General features: G+C 37.9%; 1 protein-coding gene across 3 annotated transcripts in view; it reads right to left on the minus strand.

The window, feature by feature from the left end:
- Nucleotides 1-18,321, minus strand: part of PPP6C (protein phosphatase 6 catalytic subunit) — a 35,357-nt gene that overhangs the window by 4,604 nt on the left and 12,432 nt on the right. The window contains exons 2-6 of one of the 3 annotated variants that reach the window (XM_026513956.4): nt 9,343-9,438; nt 3,109-3,174; nt 1,874-2,015; nt 387-466; nt 5-214 (exon numbers count right to left, since the gene is read on the minus strand). In XM_026513956.4, coding sequence (XP_026369741.1) covers nt 5-214; nt 387-466; nt 1,874-2,015; nt 3,109-3,174; nt 9,343-9,438 — 594 coding nt within the window. The remainder of the gene's footprint in view (nt 1-4; nt 215-386; nt 467-1,873; nt 2,016-3,108; nt 3,175-9,342; nt 9,439-18,321) is intronic. The other 2 variants (XM_057313757.1, XM_057313756.1) reach the window with 2 other exon arrangements.

Below are 18,321 nucleotides of genomic sequence, written 5' to 3' on the forward strand. Positions count from 1 at the left end.
TTACCTCATTTGTGACCTTTGCGCCAAAAAGCCAACCTGCTCCTCGGGGACTGATTGCCCAAGTATCCACATCTTCAGGGTCTGACCAAACCAGATCACAAAATGCTCCTTTATGAGGAATTTCCTGATTCCGTTCAATGGTTCGAATTTGATCCAGTGTTTTGATATCAGGAGATAAACCACCATGAACACACAAAATCTGCTCATCTATTAACTAGCGAAAAGGATAACAGAGTTGAAAGTATAATAATAAACTCAGTCATATCTAAATTCATCAATGAATGTTAATGATGTCAATATAATTGAGATGGCAATTAGATAAAAGTACGCAAAGGGTTATTGGCAGGAAAATGCTTGAGGTTTTACAAAGATTTACATAAACTTACAGCTGCTACTGTGAGCATGTCGAAAACTTTGGTACAGTATCTCCAGGCATTAGCATTTCCATATTTGGTTTGGCACTCATCTATGAAAGAAATAGAAGAGTTTCTCATTAATGAAGTTCGGCTGCCCATAAAAATAAAGAACTCATCCAATACTAAAGAAGTTTAACTGAAACTAGGATGGCAAGCTATGACCTGGTAGGTCTTCCACATAGAGCCATGAAGGAGACTTGTGTTTAACTAGTCTAAGCATGTGGTCCTGCTTTTCATTCCAGAAGTGGCCCTACAAAGCAGCTCTAGTTATTGATCAAAATGCCATGATCAGGGGGCGCCTGGGTGGCACAGTGGTTAAGCGTCTGCCTTCGGCTCAGGGCGTGATCCCAGCGTTATGGGATCGAGCCCCACATCAGGCTCCTCCGCTATGAGCCTGCTTCTTCCTCTCCCACTCCCCCTGCTTGTGTTCCCTCCCTTGCTGGCTGTCTCTATCTCTGTCAAATAAATAAATAAAATCTTTAAAAAAAAAAATGCCATGATCAGAAAGAGCTAAATATTAAATTCATATAACACAAAACAAATGCTTTGCTCTATTATGTTATTCATACTGGACAATTCTATCAAACAGAGTAATTTATTTAATGTGGCCACCTTACTCTAGTAGGATAATCAAACAAATCAGAGGACCCTTAATTATAGGAGCATCAGTGATTCCTATCTCAACATTTCCCAGGCCTAGATTCTCTCTTCTGAGATTTTCTGCAAATTGTGCGAGAAAATACTTGAGCTCCAGTAAGTACACCTGCAGTCATCACTCTGAATAGAGCACAAAGATACATAGATACATAATTATATATATTATACACATACAATATTAAACATATGTAAAAGGCTATTCATTCAGCTATGTGTATAACAGCAACTTAAAAACAATTCCAATGTCCAATGTTAAAGATACTGGTTTAATCAATTATAGTACATCCATACAGTGTAATACAATGCAGTTATAAAAATAACATCAATGAAGTGAAGAAAGGCTGGTAGCATTAAGTGAAAAAAACAGGTATGTGCACACACAAATATGTTTACAAATACACACACACACACACACACACAATATGTTCTCAAACTTTCAAGTGCAGAACATTCGCCTTCAGCAGATTCTAGGATTCCCACCCCAAAAGGTTTTCAGTGGGGCCCAGCAATGTACATTTTTAACAAGCACCCCTGATGATTCATTTGAGGTAAACTGAAGGCTACACTTTGAGGCAACAATGATCTAGGACAATGTACACCAAAAAGTTAAGAACAGTTGTCTCTCCATGGTCAGGTTCCCAATTGATTGGGGGAAGAAGAGGAGTTAAAGGTTGAGAAAGTCGAAAAAGATGATCTGTATTTCTAATTTTAACTATAAAGCACATGTATGACTTCTATAGCTTTTCTCCCAAAGAGGAAAGTAAAACAATATTCAGACTCAAAGAAATGGAAAGTCTTACCATAAAATCCATACACCTGTGTTATCTGTCTACTCTCATGATTTCCTCGCAAAAGTGTAATACGATCAGGCCATTTAGCCTTTAGTGCAAGAAGGTAAGTGAAGGTCTCCAAACTATAGTAACCTCTGTCTACAAAATCACCCTGTAAAGTAAAAGTTTATAGTTAGAAACAATACAATAGCAACAATAGTTTTTTTAATCATACCAAAGTGTACAAACTCAGAGACAAGGCCAAAAATAACAAAAATGAAGAGTCAAATGTTGAATTACTTGGAAATTGGGTTTCAACAAAAAACTCAAATCGAAGTAAATAAGCGGTCTCTACTAACTGTGCTAGTCTTATGATTCAGGAGGCCTACAGGAACCTGCGGTGCAATTCTCTCAAGGATCTTCCCTGCACAACCACCATTTTTCCAATTCTCTACTACCTACATTAGCAGATGTTTCTAAAAGGTCCTATGTGAATCAAAAATTTTAAAATGAATTTCAAAAATCACTTTATTGTGGGGCTCCAATTTATGACCCTGAGATCAAGAGTCATATGCTCTTTTGACTGAGTCAGCCAGGCGCCCCAAAAATCACCTTAACTATATCAGAAAAACTACCAACTTGAAGAAATAGTGATTTTGTAACAGCAGATACCCTAATTATAACAGTGTTCTAGGTTCAGCTGTGTATTTAACAACTGCATGTGAAGCCACACTATTTACACTTCCCATTAATGTTTTACTTGAGACAACGTTAGATCAATAGCAAAACAGCTAAAAGAACAGGAAAGCTTTAGAAGGAAGGAAAATTATAGGATTTAGAAAAAAATCAACAATAACATTACATTCCAAAAGCAAAGTAAGCAAATATCCACCCTAATAGCAAATGTGTATGTGCATATACCCATCAATCCACAGACTGATTAACAGATGAAAATGAATGCTCAAAAAAAGTGTGATAAAATAACAGTAAATTAGAGATTTGTGCCTTAACGTTGCGTGGTTCTGAGCTATTTTTCGGCCAACCATTACTTAGGGCTACAACACAGCCCTATGCATATGGCAATTTACTAAAGCAATTATTTTCAACTAGACGACATGGCAAAATGTAAAAAAGTACAGCATCACCATTTCATATAACTAAATAGTGAATGTCATATGACAATGAAATTATTATGTAATTTTCAGCTAATAAATCAGATCCTTTCCATTTTAAATAAGTATGTGGTATCATTGGGGTTTACATACCATAAATATGTAGTTTGTGTCAGGAACCTGACCTCCAGTTCTGAATAGTTCACAAAGGTCATAAAACTATAAAAGAAAGGCAACATATGCTGATTACAAATTCCTGTGGAGTAAAATAATAAAACTGAGAGCAAAATGTGTAAAGAAGCATGTAATTAAGAAGACCTCAAATATGACACTTATGAAAGAAAGTGTAAGCAAACTGCCAAGCACACAGCTCTCAAGTCTAAAAAAAAAAGCACTAAAATAAATCTCACAATTACCAGTAAAGACATTCCTAGATCATTAATGTTATAGGCCTTCCCCCTCAAATTTCTTTCATTTTATCTTGTCATCTAGAATTTTTTAAGTAATCTCTATGCCCAACATGAGGCTTGAACTCACGACCCCAAGATCAAGAGTTACATATTCCACCAAGTGAGTTAGCCAGGTGCCCCATCACTGAAGAATTTGAAATAACTGGGGGCGCCTGGGTGGCACAGCAGTAAAGCTTCTGCCTTGGGCTCAGGGCGTGATCCCGGCGTTATGGGATCGAGCCCCACATCAGGCTCCTCCGCTATGAGCCTGCTTCTTCCTCTCCCACTCCCCCTGCTTGTGTTCCCTCTCTCGCTGGCTGTCTCTATCTCTGTCGAATAAATAAATAAAATCTTAAAAAAAAAACCAAAGAATTTAAAATAACTGATCAGTTATCTAACTTGTTAATAAGCTAACCAAACCACCCCACCCCATATTCAGCATCTATTTTAATGAGACAAAAGATAAGGAAACAAATGGATAAGAATTTTTTTCCAATGAATTTATATGACACTTCACAGCATCTTGTAGAGCAGATCATCCTATCGTCCCCTACTCTACTTTGGAGATGTAGACCATCAGGCTCTTTAGCTGTGGAGTGTCTTCTCAATAATCAGTAAAAAATAACTGTGTATTTCATCATATTCTATTTCACTGAAAATTGGTAATTGACAAATTGTACATGTGGTAACCTCAGTTAACTAGATCATCTTAATCCTAATTCCTAAACAAAACTTCAGTTTTTCTAAGGATTTTGGATTAAAGGAATTTACTATAATATATTGTAACAACTACAGCTAATCATTTCCTATACAGTTATGTTTTATACTTGAAAATAAAATTGTTACATATCTAACACTTAAAACAGTAATCTTAGTCATTGTGAACAAAACTGAAATTTCAACATTAACTACTAAAAGAAATAAAGCACTACCCTTTACAACAGTATTTTCTAAGTCTGAAGTTGTTCCTTGCTTAGAGTTAAAAAAAAAAAAAAGCTTTAGAGAGTTTAAAATAAAATCTCCCTACCTTCTTAAAATTAGCAAGCAAATAAATGAAACAGTGTTCAATCTCAGTGGTAGACTATCAATTGTCCAACGTATTTGCTGTCCATTTCTACTATGTGGAGCCCTTCCCTTTGAAAGTATATTTCTAAGGGCGCCTGGGTGGCTCAGTCGGTTGGGTGTCCAACTCTTGATTTTGGCTCAGGTCCTGATCTCAGGGCTGTGGGAATGAGCCCCATGTGGGGCTGAGTCTGCCTGGGATTCTCTCTCCTTCTGCCTCTGCCCCACCCCTCCACAGGCTCTAACTAAAATAAATAATTAATCTTTATTTAAAAAAAATACTTCTCAATTCCCATCCCACAGATGTATATATGATGCATGTATATCATATATCAGTAAACACAACATATATGTTTATATATATATATATATATATATACACACACACAGTATGAGCAATAAAAATATGTGTGTGTGTGTGTGTGTGTGTGTATAAGTGAATATATACACACACACGTATGTGTGTTACTCTGGTCTAGTCACTTCTGTGACTATATCCGAAGGGCAAAAAATTAAATAAATAAGTATTTAGATAAATAAATAAATAAATACTGTGTGAATATACAGAAAATGTGTTACAACATCATTTATAATAATAAAAGAAACAAACTTCATGACTAACACAAGAGGCTATTTTAATAAAGTATGATCTACCAACTCAAAAGACCTGGACCAATCATGAATAATGACTATAATGGAAACTATGAAGCAAAATGGAAAAACAATTAGGGAAAAGAATGGAACACGAAAATATACCTATAATAAACTACACAATTTTACTATGTATACACACAGAGTCAGAAAGGGAACATTTAAAAGTTTTATAAAACAGTTGCTTTTGTAAAGGTATGGTGGAAGAGTGGGTGTCCTTAAACTTATCTATTGATAGCTATAGAAATATGTTCTTAAATAAAAATTTTTATAAGTTTCCACTTACCCTATATATATTTAATACATGATCAAATATTCTGCTTCAGGCACCCAACAGTTCCTACTCCACAATGGAAGTTTTTTCCAAAATTCTTTAACATAATAAACATTTACTGAGAACATGTGCAGACAATTAAGCTTGTCCTACATTACTGGAAGCTCACCTCATCATTTCACAAATAATTTCTACCATCTATTATATGTTTTCCACATCATGAACACTCTGTAAGTCTCATTTTATTTTTTAATTTTTTAAAAGAGTTATTTATTTATTTTAGAGAGAGAGAGCGTGCGCAGGAGTGGGGGGAGGAGCAGAGAGAAAGGGAGAGAAGCAGACTCCATTCTGAGTGCAGAGCCCAACGTGGGGCTCAATCTCATGACCCTAAGATCATGACCTAAGCTGAAACCAAGAGTTGGGCACTTAACTAACTGAGCCACCCAGGTGCCCCTGTAAATCTCATTTTAAAATAAAAGCAATCCTGAGAAATGGATTTTATTCCATCATTAGAGACAAGGAAGCAGTTGGCTAGCTCAGTAGTTTTTAAACTTTTTAGTTTCAGTACCCATTCATAGTCTTAAAAATTGCAGGTGCCCAAAAAGCTTTTGCTTATATAGCTTATATCAGCTGCTATTGACCATAACAGAAATTAAAACTAATCATTAATATTTAATTTTTTAAATCAGTAACAACTCATTAAATAGTAACATATACATATTTCTAATGAAAAATAAACAATGTTTTCAAAAACAAAACAAATTTAATGTCTGGGTAAACAGAATATGGCTAGATTTTCATAATCTGCCTCTGCATTCAATCTGTTGGGATATACTGATGAGAGCATATGAAGAAAATCCAGCTTCACACAAGTGTATTTTACAAAAAGGAAGAGTATTTTAATAATCTTTAGAGATAATGGTGCATATTCTTTTAATATATCAATACTTGATAAATGGTCTTTTTCCTATTCTGTTAGGTAGACTGGTCTAACACTCTCAGTGGCTAATACACTGGTCATTTGGAAAACAGAAATGATATTTCATTATAGATCACCAAAAAAACATATTTGTGAATATCACCACCAACAGAAAAGTCTTTAAATATCAGAAGCTCACAGCCCACCATCATGATGGTAGGCTCAAATTTTCTAAAATTCTAATTATTGATTTGAAAACTCAAATTTTGTCACTGGCAACAAATACTGTCAATTGTTTTCCTTGAAGTGACCGGCTCACTCCATCACTGTTGCAAAGATGGTTGCCAAATACCCACAGCTTGTCATTCATTCTCTCAAGTAAAAATAGCATTCCATAAAAAAAAAGAAGCTACTTCAGTTTGTGACACAAACAACTACACACGTATTTTCCTTAAGCAAACCATTTTTCTTTGGTATGCAGCAGATGTGCTCTAAGCATACTTCCTGTTTCCATCACAGGACTATTCAAAAGATGTATCAACTCAAGGGTTGAGAATTACAATTAATATTACTGCTTCACCAAGGACATTCTTTGTGATCACAGTATCTCCCCTGCCAGGTAAGTATCATCGTCAAGGACATTCTTAAGTGATCCTGGCATTTTATTTTATTGTGCGTGTATGCTGGTAAAGAATACAATGACAACCAGCATAGTCTGGTGCTACTCCCTTGATTCATGCCGAGATACCTGAAGTTTTACCCTCAATAGATTTTGTACCACCTTACAAACCTTTGAAGGTCCATAGACCATACCTAAAAAAACTTGTGACCTAGCCAAAGTGACTTCTTCAACAGTTAATATGCAGCCACGCCAGGACTTAAACCACGCTCTGACAATGAAGTCTACAATCTCCTCACTAGATTACACTGTTTCAATGCTTCTCAGCACTTTATGCTTGCCAAAATTTTTTAATGAGTTTATTTACACTCATAACCCAATCTTACAATGCCAGAACTGGCCCAAAGGGACGACAACTCTACAAATTCCAAAGGATACATCTTACATTTGGAAGCTCCTGAAAGTCCCATGCTTTTGATTAGCAAGTGATATAAAGGGTCAAGTTATAAGAGAAACAATGTTCACTTTGGTGGTAGTCTTAAAATAACATGGGCTTATACCTGAAAACAACGTAACCCATATTAAATCAACTATACTTTAATAAAAATAATTAAAAATAACATGGACACCAGCACCAAAGTTAAGCTTCAAATCTCAACTATGTTCCTTAGTAGCTGTGTGAGTTTGGGCTAATTCTTCAGTCTTTCAGTCTAAGTTTCCTTTTCTACAAAATAATCCAATCTCACAGAACTCTTGAAAAAATATGACATGGAGTATGTGAAAAAGCACTTTGTTAACCTTCAAAACACAAGAAAATGTTACCTAGAATTGTACGTTTGACTGAACGTGTATATGTACTACAGAAGTAAAATTTTATTATTTTAATTAATTTTAGTAGTTTGAAGTTGTCTCTAATTTCCTGACCTTTGATCATGGCTGTAAATTTCGTACTAAAAAGTGGCTGTAAATTACGTACTAAAAAGTCTTGATAACCCAGGTAATCCATCAATTTTAATATTATAATCAGGGGAAAACATTATTGGTTTATTTCAGTTTGTGGGAATGTGTTATGGCATGCTTATATTAATATCATTTATCTTAGCAAAATACAAATGTTTATTATATTTTTGGAAAGAAGTTATATGGAAATTTGAAGAAATGCACTCCTTAAGTCTACTCTAGAGAAGTAAGATTTTAAAAGATAGATGGAGTGCCTGAGTGGCGCAGTCATTTAAGCGTCCAACTCTTTGTTTCAGCTCAGGACATGATTTCACAGTTGTGAGATCGAGCCCTGCCTCGGGATCCATGTTTAGCACCGAGTCAGCTTCAGTTCTCTCTTCCTCTCCCTGTGCCCCTCCCCGCCACCTCTCATAAATAAATCAATTTTTCAACAGATCAGAGATGACATAATGGGCTCTCTATTTAGAAGCTGATAACATGCAAATGCCAGATTTATTATGACCTCAACCACCAAGAGAACGAATTGAAAACCAAAAAAGAAAAGAACCCTCTAAAGTGGTCAAAATAGAACTTAATTCACGGAGCAGCCACCAATCACAACCAATTTACACACATTTCTGCTCCTTGAGGCAGTCTATTCAAGGCAGGGACATTGCACAGATGACACAAGTCCTGCTGGCATTGATAAATATATTGTTTACAATAATGTCTTATAGCCACAACTCCATTGTACGCATACAGCAGGCTGAGTTGAGTGTTCCGTTCAGCTTTCATTCCCAGTTAAAAAAAAAAAATACATACACACAAAACACCTCTACAAATACACAGAGGGTTTCCAACTGGGCTACACGCTGACAGTAAGAGTCTAAAGATGAGGTATACTCCTCCTGCCACTGCCTTGAAACTCTTAAAAACAAAAACCCAGCAGGTGAAAAAACGAGACTAATCTTTTTCCTATTCTAGTAGTGACTTGCTGTAAAATCATGCACCAACAATTTTATCTTTCTGAACCTTCGTTATTCTCATTCCCACTAAGGAAATGATACATTTTCAATAAAATGTGATGTGAGTGAATAGAATGAATAAATAGAAATGAATAGACTAGAAAACAGAATAGAAAATCAGCACCTAAAACCAAAGCACCTCCTGTTAATCACAATCAGTGTGAGCTGTCCACATTTATTTTCTCTCTCCCCACTTCACAGAGCAATAATGCTGCATTCTATCCACTTTGCAAGTATAATTTCAACAAACTCCATGAATAATCTGACCACTGCTTTTACTCACTGTAATAGTAACCAGGAAGCATTAGTGTCACACAGACTGAGGCAATCTATCAAATGACCAGATGTTTTTGTTTCTTGTTTTTCTGGTGGCTTTTTTGCAGCATAAGTGGAAACACACATGGACTATGAACAGTACAAAAGCTAAAAATCTGCTCATGAAATTTTACCTGTCCGTGTATGTCTCCACACACTGTTACTGGTGTCGATACTGGCTGGACATTTGACTCTTCTAAGAGGAGGTCACAAACATAGTCACATAGCCGCTGTAAGAAGAGAAAATAAAATGCAACCTTTCACTACAATATTATAACTAAGGATCAAATGCAAAAAAGACAAGAACTAATACATATATTGTTTCATAGGGAAGGAAAACTACAGTTTAATGACTCTGTGGTTTGACTCATCAGCTTTCACCTTCATCTCATAATGCCCGAGGACGATACAATGGCTATTCCAAAATGCAAACTCCCTGCCTACACAGACAATAGGTTCTAGAAAACAGCTTTAAAGAAACTGTAGAATACTTTTCACCAAGCAAATGTAAGAGTAAATAATTCTAATAGGAGAAGATTTTTATCTACTAATTTTTAAAGTAAATTGCAAGGGCGCCAGGGTGGCACAGGGAGTAGAGCACCCAACTCTTGGTTTTGGCTCTGGTCATGATCTCAGGGTTGGGAGACCAGGCCCTGCAGCAGGCTCCAAGCTCAGCGCTGAGTCTGCTTGGGTGTCTCTCTCCTTCTCCCTCTGCCCCTCCTCCCCCGACCTCCAAAATGAATTAATGAATCTTTAAAAAAAATAAACACAGTAAATTGCAAACCATGCACTCACCATATGGACCTAGCACTGCACTCTTAGCAATGAAAATTTATGTCCACATAAAAATCTGTGCACAAATGTCCATAGAAGCTTAATTCATAACAGTCAAAAACTGGAAATAAATCAGTGTCCTTCAACAAGTGAAGAGTTAAACAAATTGTGCTATATTTATTCCATGGAACATTACTCAGCAATAACAAGAAACTATTGGCACACCTGGATGAATCTCAAGAGATTTATGCCAAGTGAGAAAAAACCTAATCCAAAAGGTTACTTACATATGTATGATTCCTTTTTTTTTTTTTTGGATTTTATTCATCCATTTGAGAGAGAGAGAGACCATAAGCAGGGGCAATGGCAGGTGGAGGGAGAAGGAGAAGCAGGCTCCCCGCTGAGCAAGGAGCCTGATGTGGGGCTAGATCCAGGGCCCTGGGATCATGACCTGATCCCAAGGCAGATGCTTAACCGACTGAGCCACTCAGGTGCCCCTGTATGATTCCATTTATATAACATTCTTGAAATAACGAATTTATAGAAATGGAGACCAGCTTAGTGGTTGCAAGGGGTCCACAAATTAGGGGCAGCAGGAAGGAAGTGGGTCTGGTTATAAAAGGACAAAATGAGGAATCCTTGTGGTAATGGAAGTACCTTGAATACGGTGTTGGATAAATAAAACTACAGATGTAATAAAATTGCAGAGAAATAAACACAAACACACACACACACACACAAATGAGTACAAGTAAAACTGGAGAAATCTAAACAAGATCATGGGTTGTATTAATGTCAATATCCTGGTTGTGGTATTTTTACTATAGTTCTACATGACCTTACTACTAGGGAAAACTGAGTGAAGGGTACATGGGATCTCTCAGTATTACTTCTTATAACTACAAATAAATCCAGTTATCTCAAAATTAAAAGATTAAAATTAATTACAAAATGTAAACCTAAAATTGAGGAATCACCCTACTTTTTAAAAAGAACTCTAAGTGTTTGCATTTAAAAAATACTTGTCCTCCTAAAACACTCGTAGCAAAAGATTTCATGGAAAGAAAATGGTCCTCACAACAATGCAGTGAAGAAGAAGTGTACAGTCCTGCTATGCATGGAGAACTGGGGGAGAACCTACATTCCATCTGAGACCAATTCATAGTACAGTCAGAGGCCCTACCAGATTTTATGATAGGTCTGCCAAGAAGGGAGAAATTACACTACACAAGCATTAAAAAATATTAAAAACTAAAAATTAATTAATTTAAAAGGGGCACCTTGTTGGCTTGTCAGGGTCATGAGTTCAAGCCCTATGTTGGATGTAGAGCTTACTTAAAAACAACAACAACAACAATACCACCACAAGCATAATGAAATGATTAAGAAATCTAAGGGCTTCCTGGATGGTGCAGTCAGTTGAGCCTCCAACTCTTGGTTTCGCCTCAGGTCATGATCTCAAGGTTGTGGGATTGAGCCCCACTTTGGGCTCCATGCTAAGCATGGAGTCTGCTTGTCCTCCCTCTGCTCCTCCCCAACACATGCGCACATGCTCTCTCATTCTTTCTCTCTCTAAGAAATAAAGTCATAAGAAAAAATTAAGAAATCTAAATGCTAGGGATGCCTGGCTGGCTCAGTTGGTAGAGCATGTGACTCTCGAACTTGGGGTTGTAAGTTTGAGTCTCACATTGGGTGTACAGATTACTTTAAAAAATAAAATCTAAAAAAATAAAATAAAAAAATAAAAATCTAACTAAACGCTACAATCTACCTAAACATATAAGAGACAAACTTTAACAACAATAGCTACCTCACACAGAGCCAAGCATAGGAGATAACTCACAATGACAGACAACCGACCGGGGTGGGGGAGGGGGAGGGGGGTTAGCGGAAGTCCCTCAAAAGAAAAAGAGGGGAAATACAGCTGCTTAGAAAATTTCAAAATAAAACAGTTTGTTCTTATTCCTAGGCTAAATTCCTGAGCTTCAAATAGAACCCCAAAGGCAAGATCTTTCTTTTGGCCTGGAGTCCTTCCGGCTTTGGGCCCCTGAGTAGCTAGCTCCTTCTTGTGTTGAATTTCCCACAACCCTCAGACGCTTCACCAAACAAGCCTTAGTCCTGCCAATAATCCTTCCACTATTCATAACAGGAATAGATACCAGTGAGTGAAACAGTATTTCTGGACTCAGAGCCATAACTTTATAAAGAAAGATGGTTTCTCAAGGTTCCTTCAATTAAAAAATTCTGGCTTACATTTCTAAAAGAAAAAAAACCCACCTTTTTCTTTCCTCTGTAGGGAAAAATCCAGTTCTTCCCTAGTGTGTGCTTCTTTCCTGTGTGTCTCCTGTACTAGTCACACAGAACACTCACACTTCTGGTCACCGAATACGAGGAGGTTTTTTCCCCACAACAAGCAACTCCTTGTGACACCAGCTGGTTATCCTACAATTTAACTCAATTCTGACACTATCCACACAGAGATAACATCAGATCCCACAAGGGCTCAGTCCCACAAGGCTGCGCCACCCCCCTCCCCCCCGCGCACCAGACATCAGTCACAAGCTCAGATTATCATCTGTGCTTCTGACCAACCAGCTGCAGATCAAAGGTTATGGAGGTTACAAAGATCTCCTCCTTGGGTCTGATTAATTTGCTAGAGCAGCTCACAGAACTCAGGAAAACATTGACTTACATTTACCAGTTTACATTTAAGAACATGACAAAGGATATGAATGAACATTCAGATGGAAGTTCTCTGAACCCCATACTTCAGAGATTTTATGGAAGCTTCAACATGTAGACATGATCCATCATCAACTCCATTTTCAGCCCTTCTCCCTTCTGAAGAGAATGGGGGGCAGGACTGAAAATGCCAAGCTTCTAATCATGGTTTGGTTTTTCCACTGAGCAGTCTATATCTAGGAGCCATCTGGGAGCCCACCCAGAGTCACCTCTTTAGAACAAAAGATATTCCTAGATAGATAGATAGATAGATAGATATTTCTATTATCTCACTGCATTAAAAACCACCTATGTCAAATCTTTCACTTGACCCAGATGATAAGACTGAGACTCACAAGCACTCAGGTCACTAAACTACTTAATCTTAGCAACAGATCTGTAATCCAGGTTACCTACCTCTTTTCACTGTACTATCTTGAATATTTAGTTGTTCAGCACAGCAAATATTTATTGAGAGCCTAATATGATACCAGTAATTCTAGAAACAAACTAAATAAATAGTAATGATCAAACAGACTAAAGGCCCTGCTCTCAAGGGGCTTAAACTCTAATGAGGAGAGGTACAGAAAATAAAGAAATAAGTTAAAAATATTTTTTCATACTACTTTTTCAGATAGTGGTAAGAGGAATGAAGAAAAATGAAACACTGTAACGGGAGTAAATAGTGGCAGAGGTGGGAGGTGGTACTGACATCTTAAATGGGGTAAGCACAGTAGCCTTACTGATAAAGTGACTTTTGAGCAAAAATCAGAAAAAGGTAATGTTATGGGGGAAAAGCATTACAGCCAGAGAAAACAGTAAGTACAAAATGCTTGGATGAAAGCATGCTTGCTGTCTGAGAAACACGAAAAGCTGGAGTGGTTAGTGGATTGAATAAGAAAAACAGGAGAGCACCACAGAACATTGTTAGGTCGTTGGGGGTGAATGTAAGGACCTGGCTTTTAACAGGAAGCCATTGGGAGGCCCTAAGCAGAGCAGTGATTATGATCTTATGTCTGCTATGTTTTATGGGCCATGAGGAACTTAGGGATAGGAAAGAGGTAAAGGCAGAAGCAGGGATACCACTTAGGGGCCTTCTACAATAATGTAGGTAAAAGTTAATACTGGCTTGGACCAGCATCATCAAAGTAGGAAGTGGTCACAAGTGAACAGATTCCAGATGTTTTCTGCATGGAGAATCCACTAGATTTAAGAACAATTGGAAAGACAGCATTGAAAGAAAGGAATCAAGGATGACTCAATGTTTTTGGCTTAAGGCATGCCTGGGTGGCGGTTAAGCATCCAATTCTTGGTTTTGGCTCAGGTCATGATTTCATGGGTCGTGACATCAAGCCCTACTTTGGGCTTCGTGCTCAGCAGGGAGTCTGCTTGAAGATTTTCTCCCTCTGTCCCTCCCCCAACTCGTGTGCTCTTGATCTCTCTCTCTAATAAATAAATATTTCTTTTTAAGATTTATTTATTTGACACAGAGAGAGATGGAGAGAGAGAGCACATGCACAAGCAAGCAGAGCGGCAGGCAGAGGGAAAGGGAGAAGCAGGCTCCCCACTGAACACAGAGCCCCACATGGGGCTTGATCCCAGGACCCTGGGATCATGACCTGAGCCGAAGGCAGACGCTTAACTGACTGAGCCACCACGGCACCCCAATAAATAAATCTTTAAAAAATTTTTTTGGCTTAAGTAACTCCAAGGGTGTTAATAGTCATTATTGAGATAGTTAAGACTCCAAGGAAAGATTTTCCTATTGTAGTTTTTTTCTTTTAAATAGAATTTATTTTTTAGAGCAGTTTTAGGTTTACAGTAAAATTGAGAAGACGCAGAGAATTCCCATGTATCTGCTGCTCACAAACACATACATACAGCCTCTTCTACTACCAACATCCCGTATCAGAGCGGTACATTTGTTACTTATGAACCTACACTGATGCATCATTACTCTGCAGAGTCCATAGTTTACATTAGGGTTCATTTTTGGGTGTTGTACATTCTATGGGTTTGGACAAATATATAACGACATATATACAGAATTATAGTATCATACAGAATAGTTTCACTGCCCTAAAAATCCTCTGTGCTTCATCTATTCATCCTTCCCTTCCCCAAACCCTGGAAACCACTGATCTTACTGCCATCATAGTTTTGTCTTTTCCAGAGTGTCATACAGTTTAAATCATACATAAGTAGACTTTTCAGATTCAGTTCTTTCACTTAATAATATGCATTTAAGGTCCCTTCATGTTTTTTAATGGCTTGATAGCTCATTTCTTTTTAGTGCTAAATAATATTTCAATGTCTTGATGTACCAGTTTATTTATTCATTCACCTACTGAAGGACATGTTGGTTGGTTCCAAATTTTAGCAGTTATGAATAACGCTACCATAAAAATCCATGTGTAGGTTTTTGGTGAACACAAGTTTTCAATTAATTTGGGTAGATAGCAAGGAGCATGACTGCTAGACTGTACAGTACGAGTCTGGCAAGAAATTGCCAAACAATTTTCCAAAGTGGCTGTACTATTCTGCATTCCCATCAAGCATGAATGAGAGTTCCTGTTGCTCCCCAACTCTGCCAACATTTGGTGATATCAGTGTTCTGGATTCTGACTGTTCTAATAGCCTTGTAGTGGTATAACACTGCTTTAATTTGCATTTATTTCCCTAATGATGTATGATGAGGAGCACCATTTCATATGCTTGTCATTTGTAAATCTTTAGTGAGGTGTCTGCTCAGGTCTTTGCCCATTTTTTAATGGAACTGTTTTCTTATTGTTGAATTTTAAGAGTTCTTTGCATATTATGGATAAAAGTCCTTTATCAGGGGCGCCTGGGTGGCACAGCGGTTAAGCGTCTGCCTTCGGCTCAGGGCGTGATCCTGGCGTTCCGGGATCGAGCCCCACATCAGGCTCCTCCGCTATGAGCCTGCTTCTTCCTCTCCCACTCCCCCTGCTTGTGTTCCCTCTCTCGCTGGCTGTCTCTATCTCTGCCAAATAAATAAAATCTTTAAAAAAAAAAAAAAGTCCTTTATCAAATGTGTCTTCTTCTCCTGACAGTGTCTTTTACAAAGCAAACATTTTTAATTTTAATGACGTCCAGCTTATCAATTATTTCTTGCATGGGCAGATTGTTTTTATTTGTTTGAGTTTAGTTTGGGGGATGGGGAACCAGGAATTTGATTTTTTAACAACCTCATTGAGATATAATTCATATACCAAAAAATACCCCATTAAAGCACAAAATTCAGGGGGCGCCTGGGTGGCTTAGTTGGTCAAGCATCTGCCTTCGACTCAGATCACAATACCAGGGTCCTGGGATCGAGCCCCGCATCGGGCTCAGCGGGGAGCCTGCTTTTCCTCCCTCTGCCTGCCTCTGTGCCTACTTGTTCTCTCTCTCTCTGTCAAATAAATAAATAAATCTTAAAAAAAAAATAAAGCACAAAATTCAGTTGTTTTTTTAGTATACTCAGTGTTCGGAACCATCACCATAATTAATTTTAGAACATTTTCAGTGCTTGCTGGTGATGGCTGTGTCACTGTCTGGTAGAGGCATAGGAATTGGTGGCAGAGACCTTTGAACTGGGATGAACCTTGCTCTCAATGAAGGCCAGGGAGCCGAGCCACAGCCATGGCCAGTACAATAGCAGCAGTTGGACTGACCATTGCTGCTGCAGGATGTTATGTTTCGCAAGCCATGAAACATATGGAGCCTCCAGTGAAACAAGTTTTTCAACGTCTACCAAAATCTGCCTTCAGTGATGCCTTACAGAAGTGGGTTGGAACCCAAAATGACAAAACGAGAAGCAGCATTAATACGAGGCATACTACTGCCAATAAATGAAAAATAAGAGCTGCTCATCGATGAATTATGTTTTTAAATTACCCAGACAAGGGGCGCCTGAGTGGCTCAGTCCTTAAGCGTCTGCTTTCGGCTCAGGGCGTGATCCCGGGGTCCTGGGATCGAGCCCCGCATCAGGGTCCCTGCTCTGCTGGGAGCCTTCCTCTTCCTCTCCCATTTCCCCTGCTTGTGTTCCCTCTCTCGCTGTCTCTCTCTGTCAAATAAATACAATCTTTAAAAAAAAAAAAATCTTTAAAAAAATAAAATAAAATAAAATAAAAATAAATTATCCAGACAAGGGAGGATCTCCTTATATAGCAGCCAAAATAAATAAAGCTAAAGATTTACTAGAAGGTCAAGCTAAATAGTGAAGTAAATGTGTGATGAATTTTACATTATTGTTAGTTGAAGTATATGAGTGTTAGCTTTTAATAATAAAATTCCTCAAAGCTACAAAAAAAAAAACTTTCATCATCCCTCAAAAAGCTATGTACTCATTGGTAGTCCCCTCCCACAACCCCACCCCACAGCCCTAGGCAATCACTTATCTACTTTCTGTCTCTATGGCTTTGCCCACTCTGGACATCTGGATATGTGGCCTTTTGTGACTGGCTTCTTTCACTTAATATAATGCTTTTCATTACATGCTTTTCCATATTGTAATGTGTTTTTACTTTGTTCTTTTTTCTAAATAAATAATATTCTACTGTATGTATTCATCACATTTTACTTATCCATTCACCAGTTGCTACACATTTGGGTTATTTCCACTATTTGGCTGTCAGAATCTGATTTTGACACATGAAGTCTCAGATGCCTATCAGATTTCCAAGTGCCCAGATGTGCTGTAAACAAGTGATCAAATGAGACTTGAATTCAAGGAAAAGAATCTGAGCCAGAGAGACCAATTTAGAAATTGTCAGGATATACATGCATACATACATACATACATGAGACTAGAAGAGATAACTAAAGTGGTAGCTAAAAAGAGAGGAAAGGATAAGATCAAGAAATGATCCTTAAGATACACCAATATTTAGAAGTTAGGGAAAATAGGAGGAACAAGCAAAAGAGACAGACTGGTGAAACAGAAAGGCAACGATGAGTGTGTGGTATCCTAAAAGTCCAGTGAAGAAAATGTTTCAAAGGAGGAGCGATCAGGGGCACCTAGGTGGCTCAGTCAGTTAAGCATCTGCCTTTGACTCAGGTCATAATCCTGGAGTCCTGGAATAGAGCCCCATGTCAGGCTCCCTGCTCAGCGAGGTGGGGGGGGGTCTGCCTCTCCCTCTGCCCCTCACACCATTCGTGCTCTCTCTCTCTCAAATAAATCTTTAAAAAAAAAAAAGAGAGGAGTGATCAAGGGGCAGGGGCAACAAAGAAAATGAGGAGTAATCAATTATGTTCAATGCTGCTGGAAGGTCAAATTTTGGAGAAAAAGAGTAGGGCTGAGAGGGAATAGTCCTTTATTCCTAATCAACAAGTACCATTCCCAGAATATTTTATACTCTAAGAAAAGGGGCATACCAATTAATACCATGGTAGAGTTCCAAGGTTAAGAGCATAGACTTTGAAGTCCAAAAAAATTAGAGGTCAAATATCAGCTCTACCTTTTACCTATTACTTAGATTACTGTTTGTTACCTTAGCTGTGTACCCCTGAGCAAGTTACTTGATCTTTTTCTGTGTCTCAGTTTCCTCATTCACAAAATAGAGATACCTACCTGGACATTCTGAGGATTAAATAAGATAGTGCATGCAAAGTGCTCT

Source organism: Ursus arctos, unplaced genomic scaffold (genome assembly GCF_023065955.2).
Source record: "Ursus arctos isolate Adak ecotype North America unplaced genomic scaffold, UrsArc2.0 scaffold_18, whole genome shotgun sequence".
In the NCBI taxonomy this organism is placed as follows: domain Eukaryota; kingdom Metazoa; phylum Chordata; class Mammalia; order Carnivora; family Ursidae; genus Ursus; species Ursus arctos.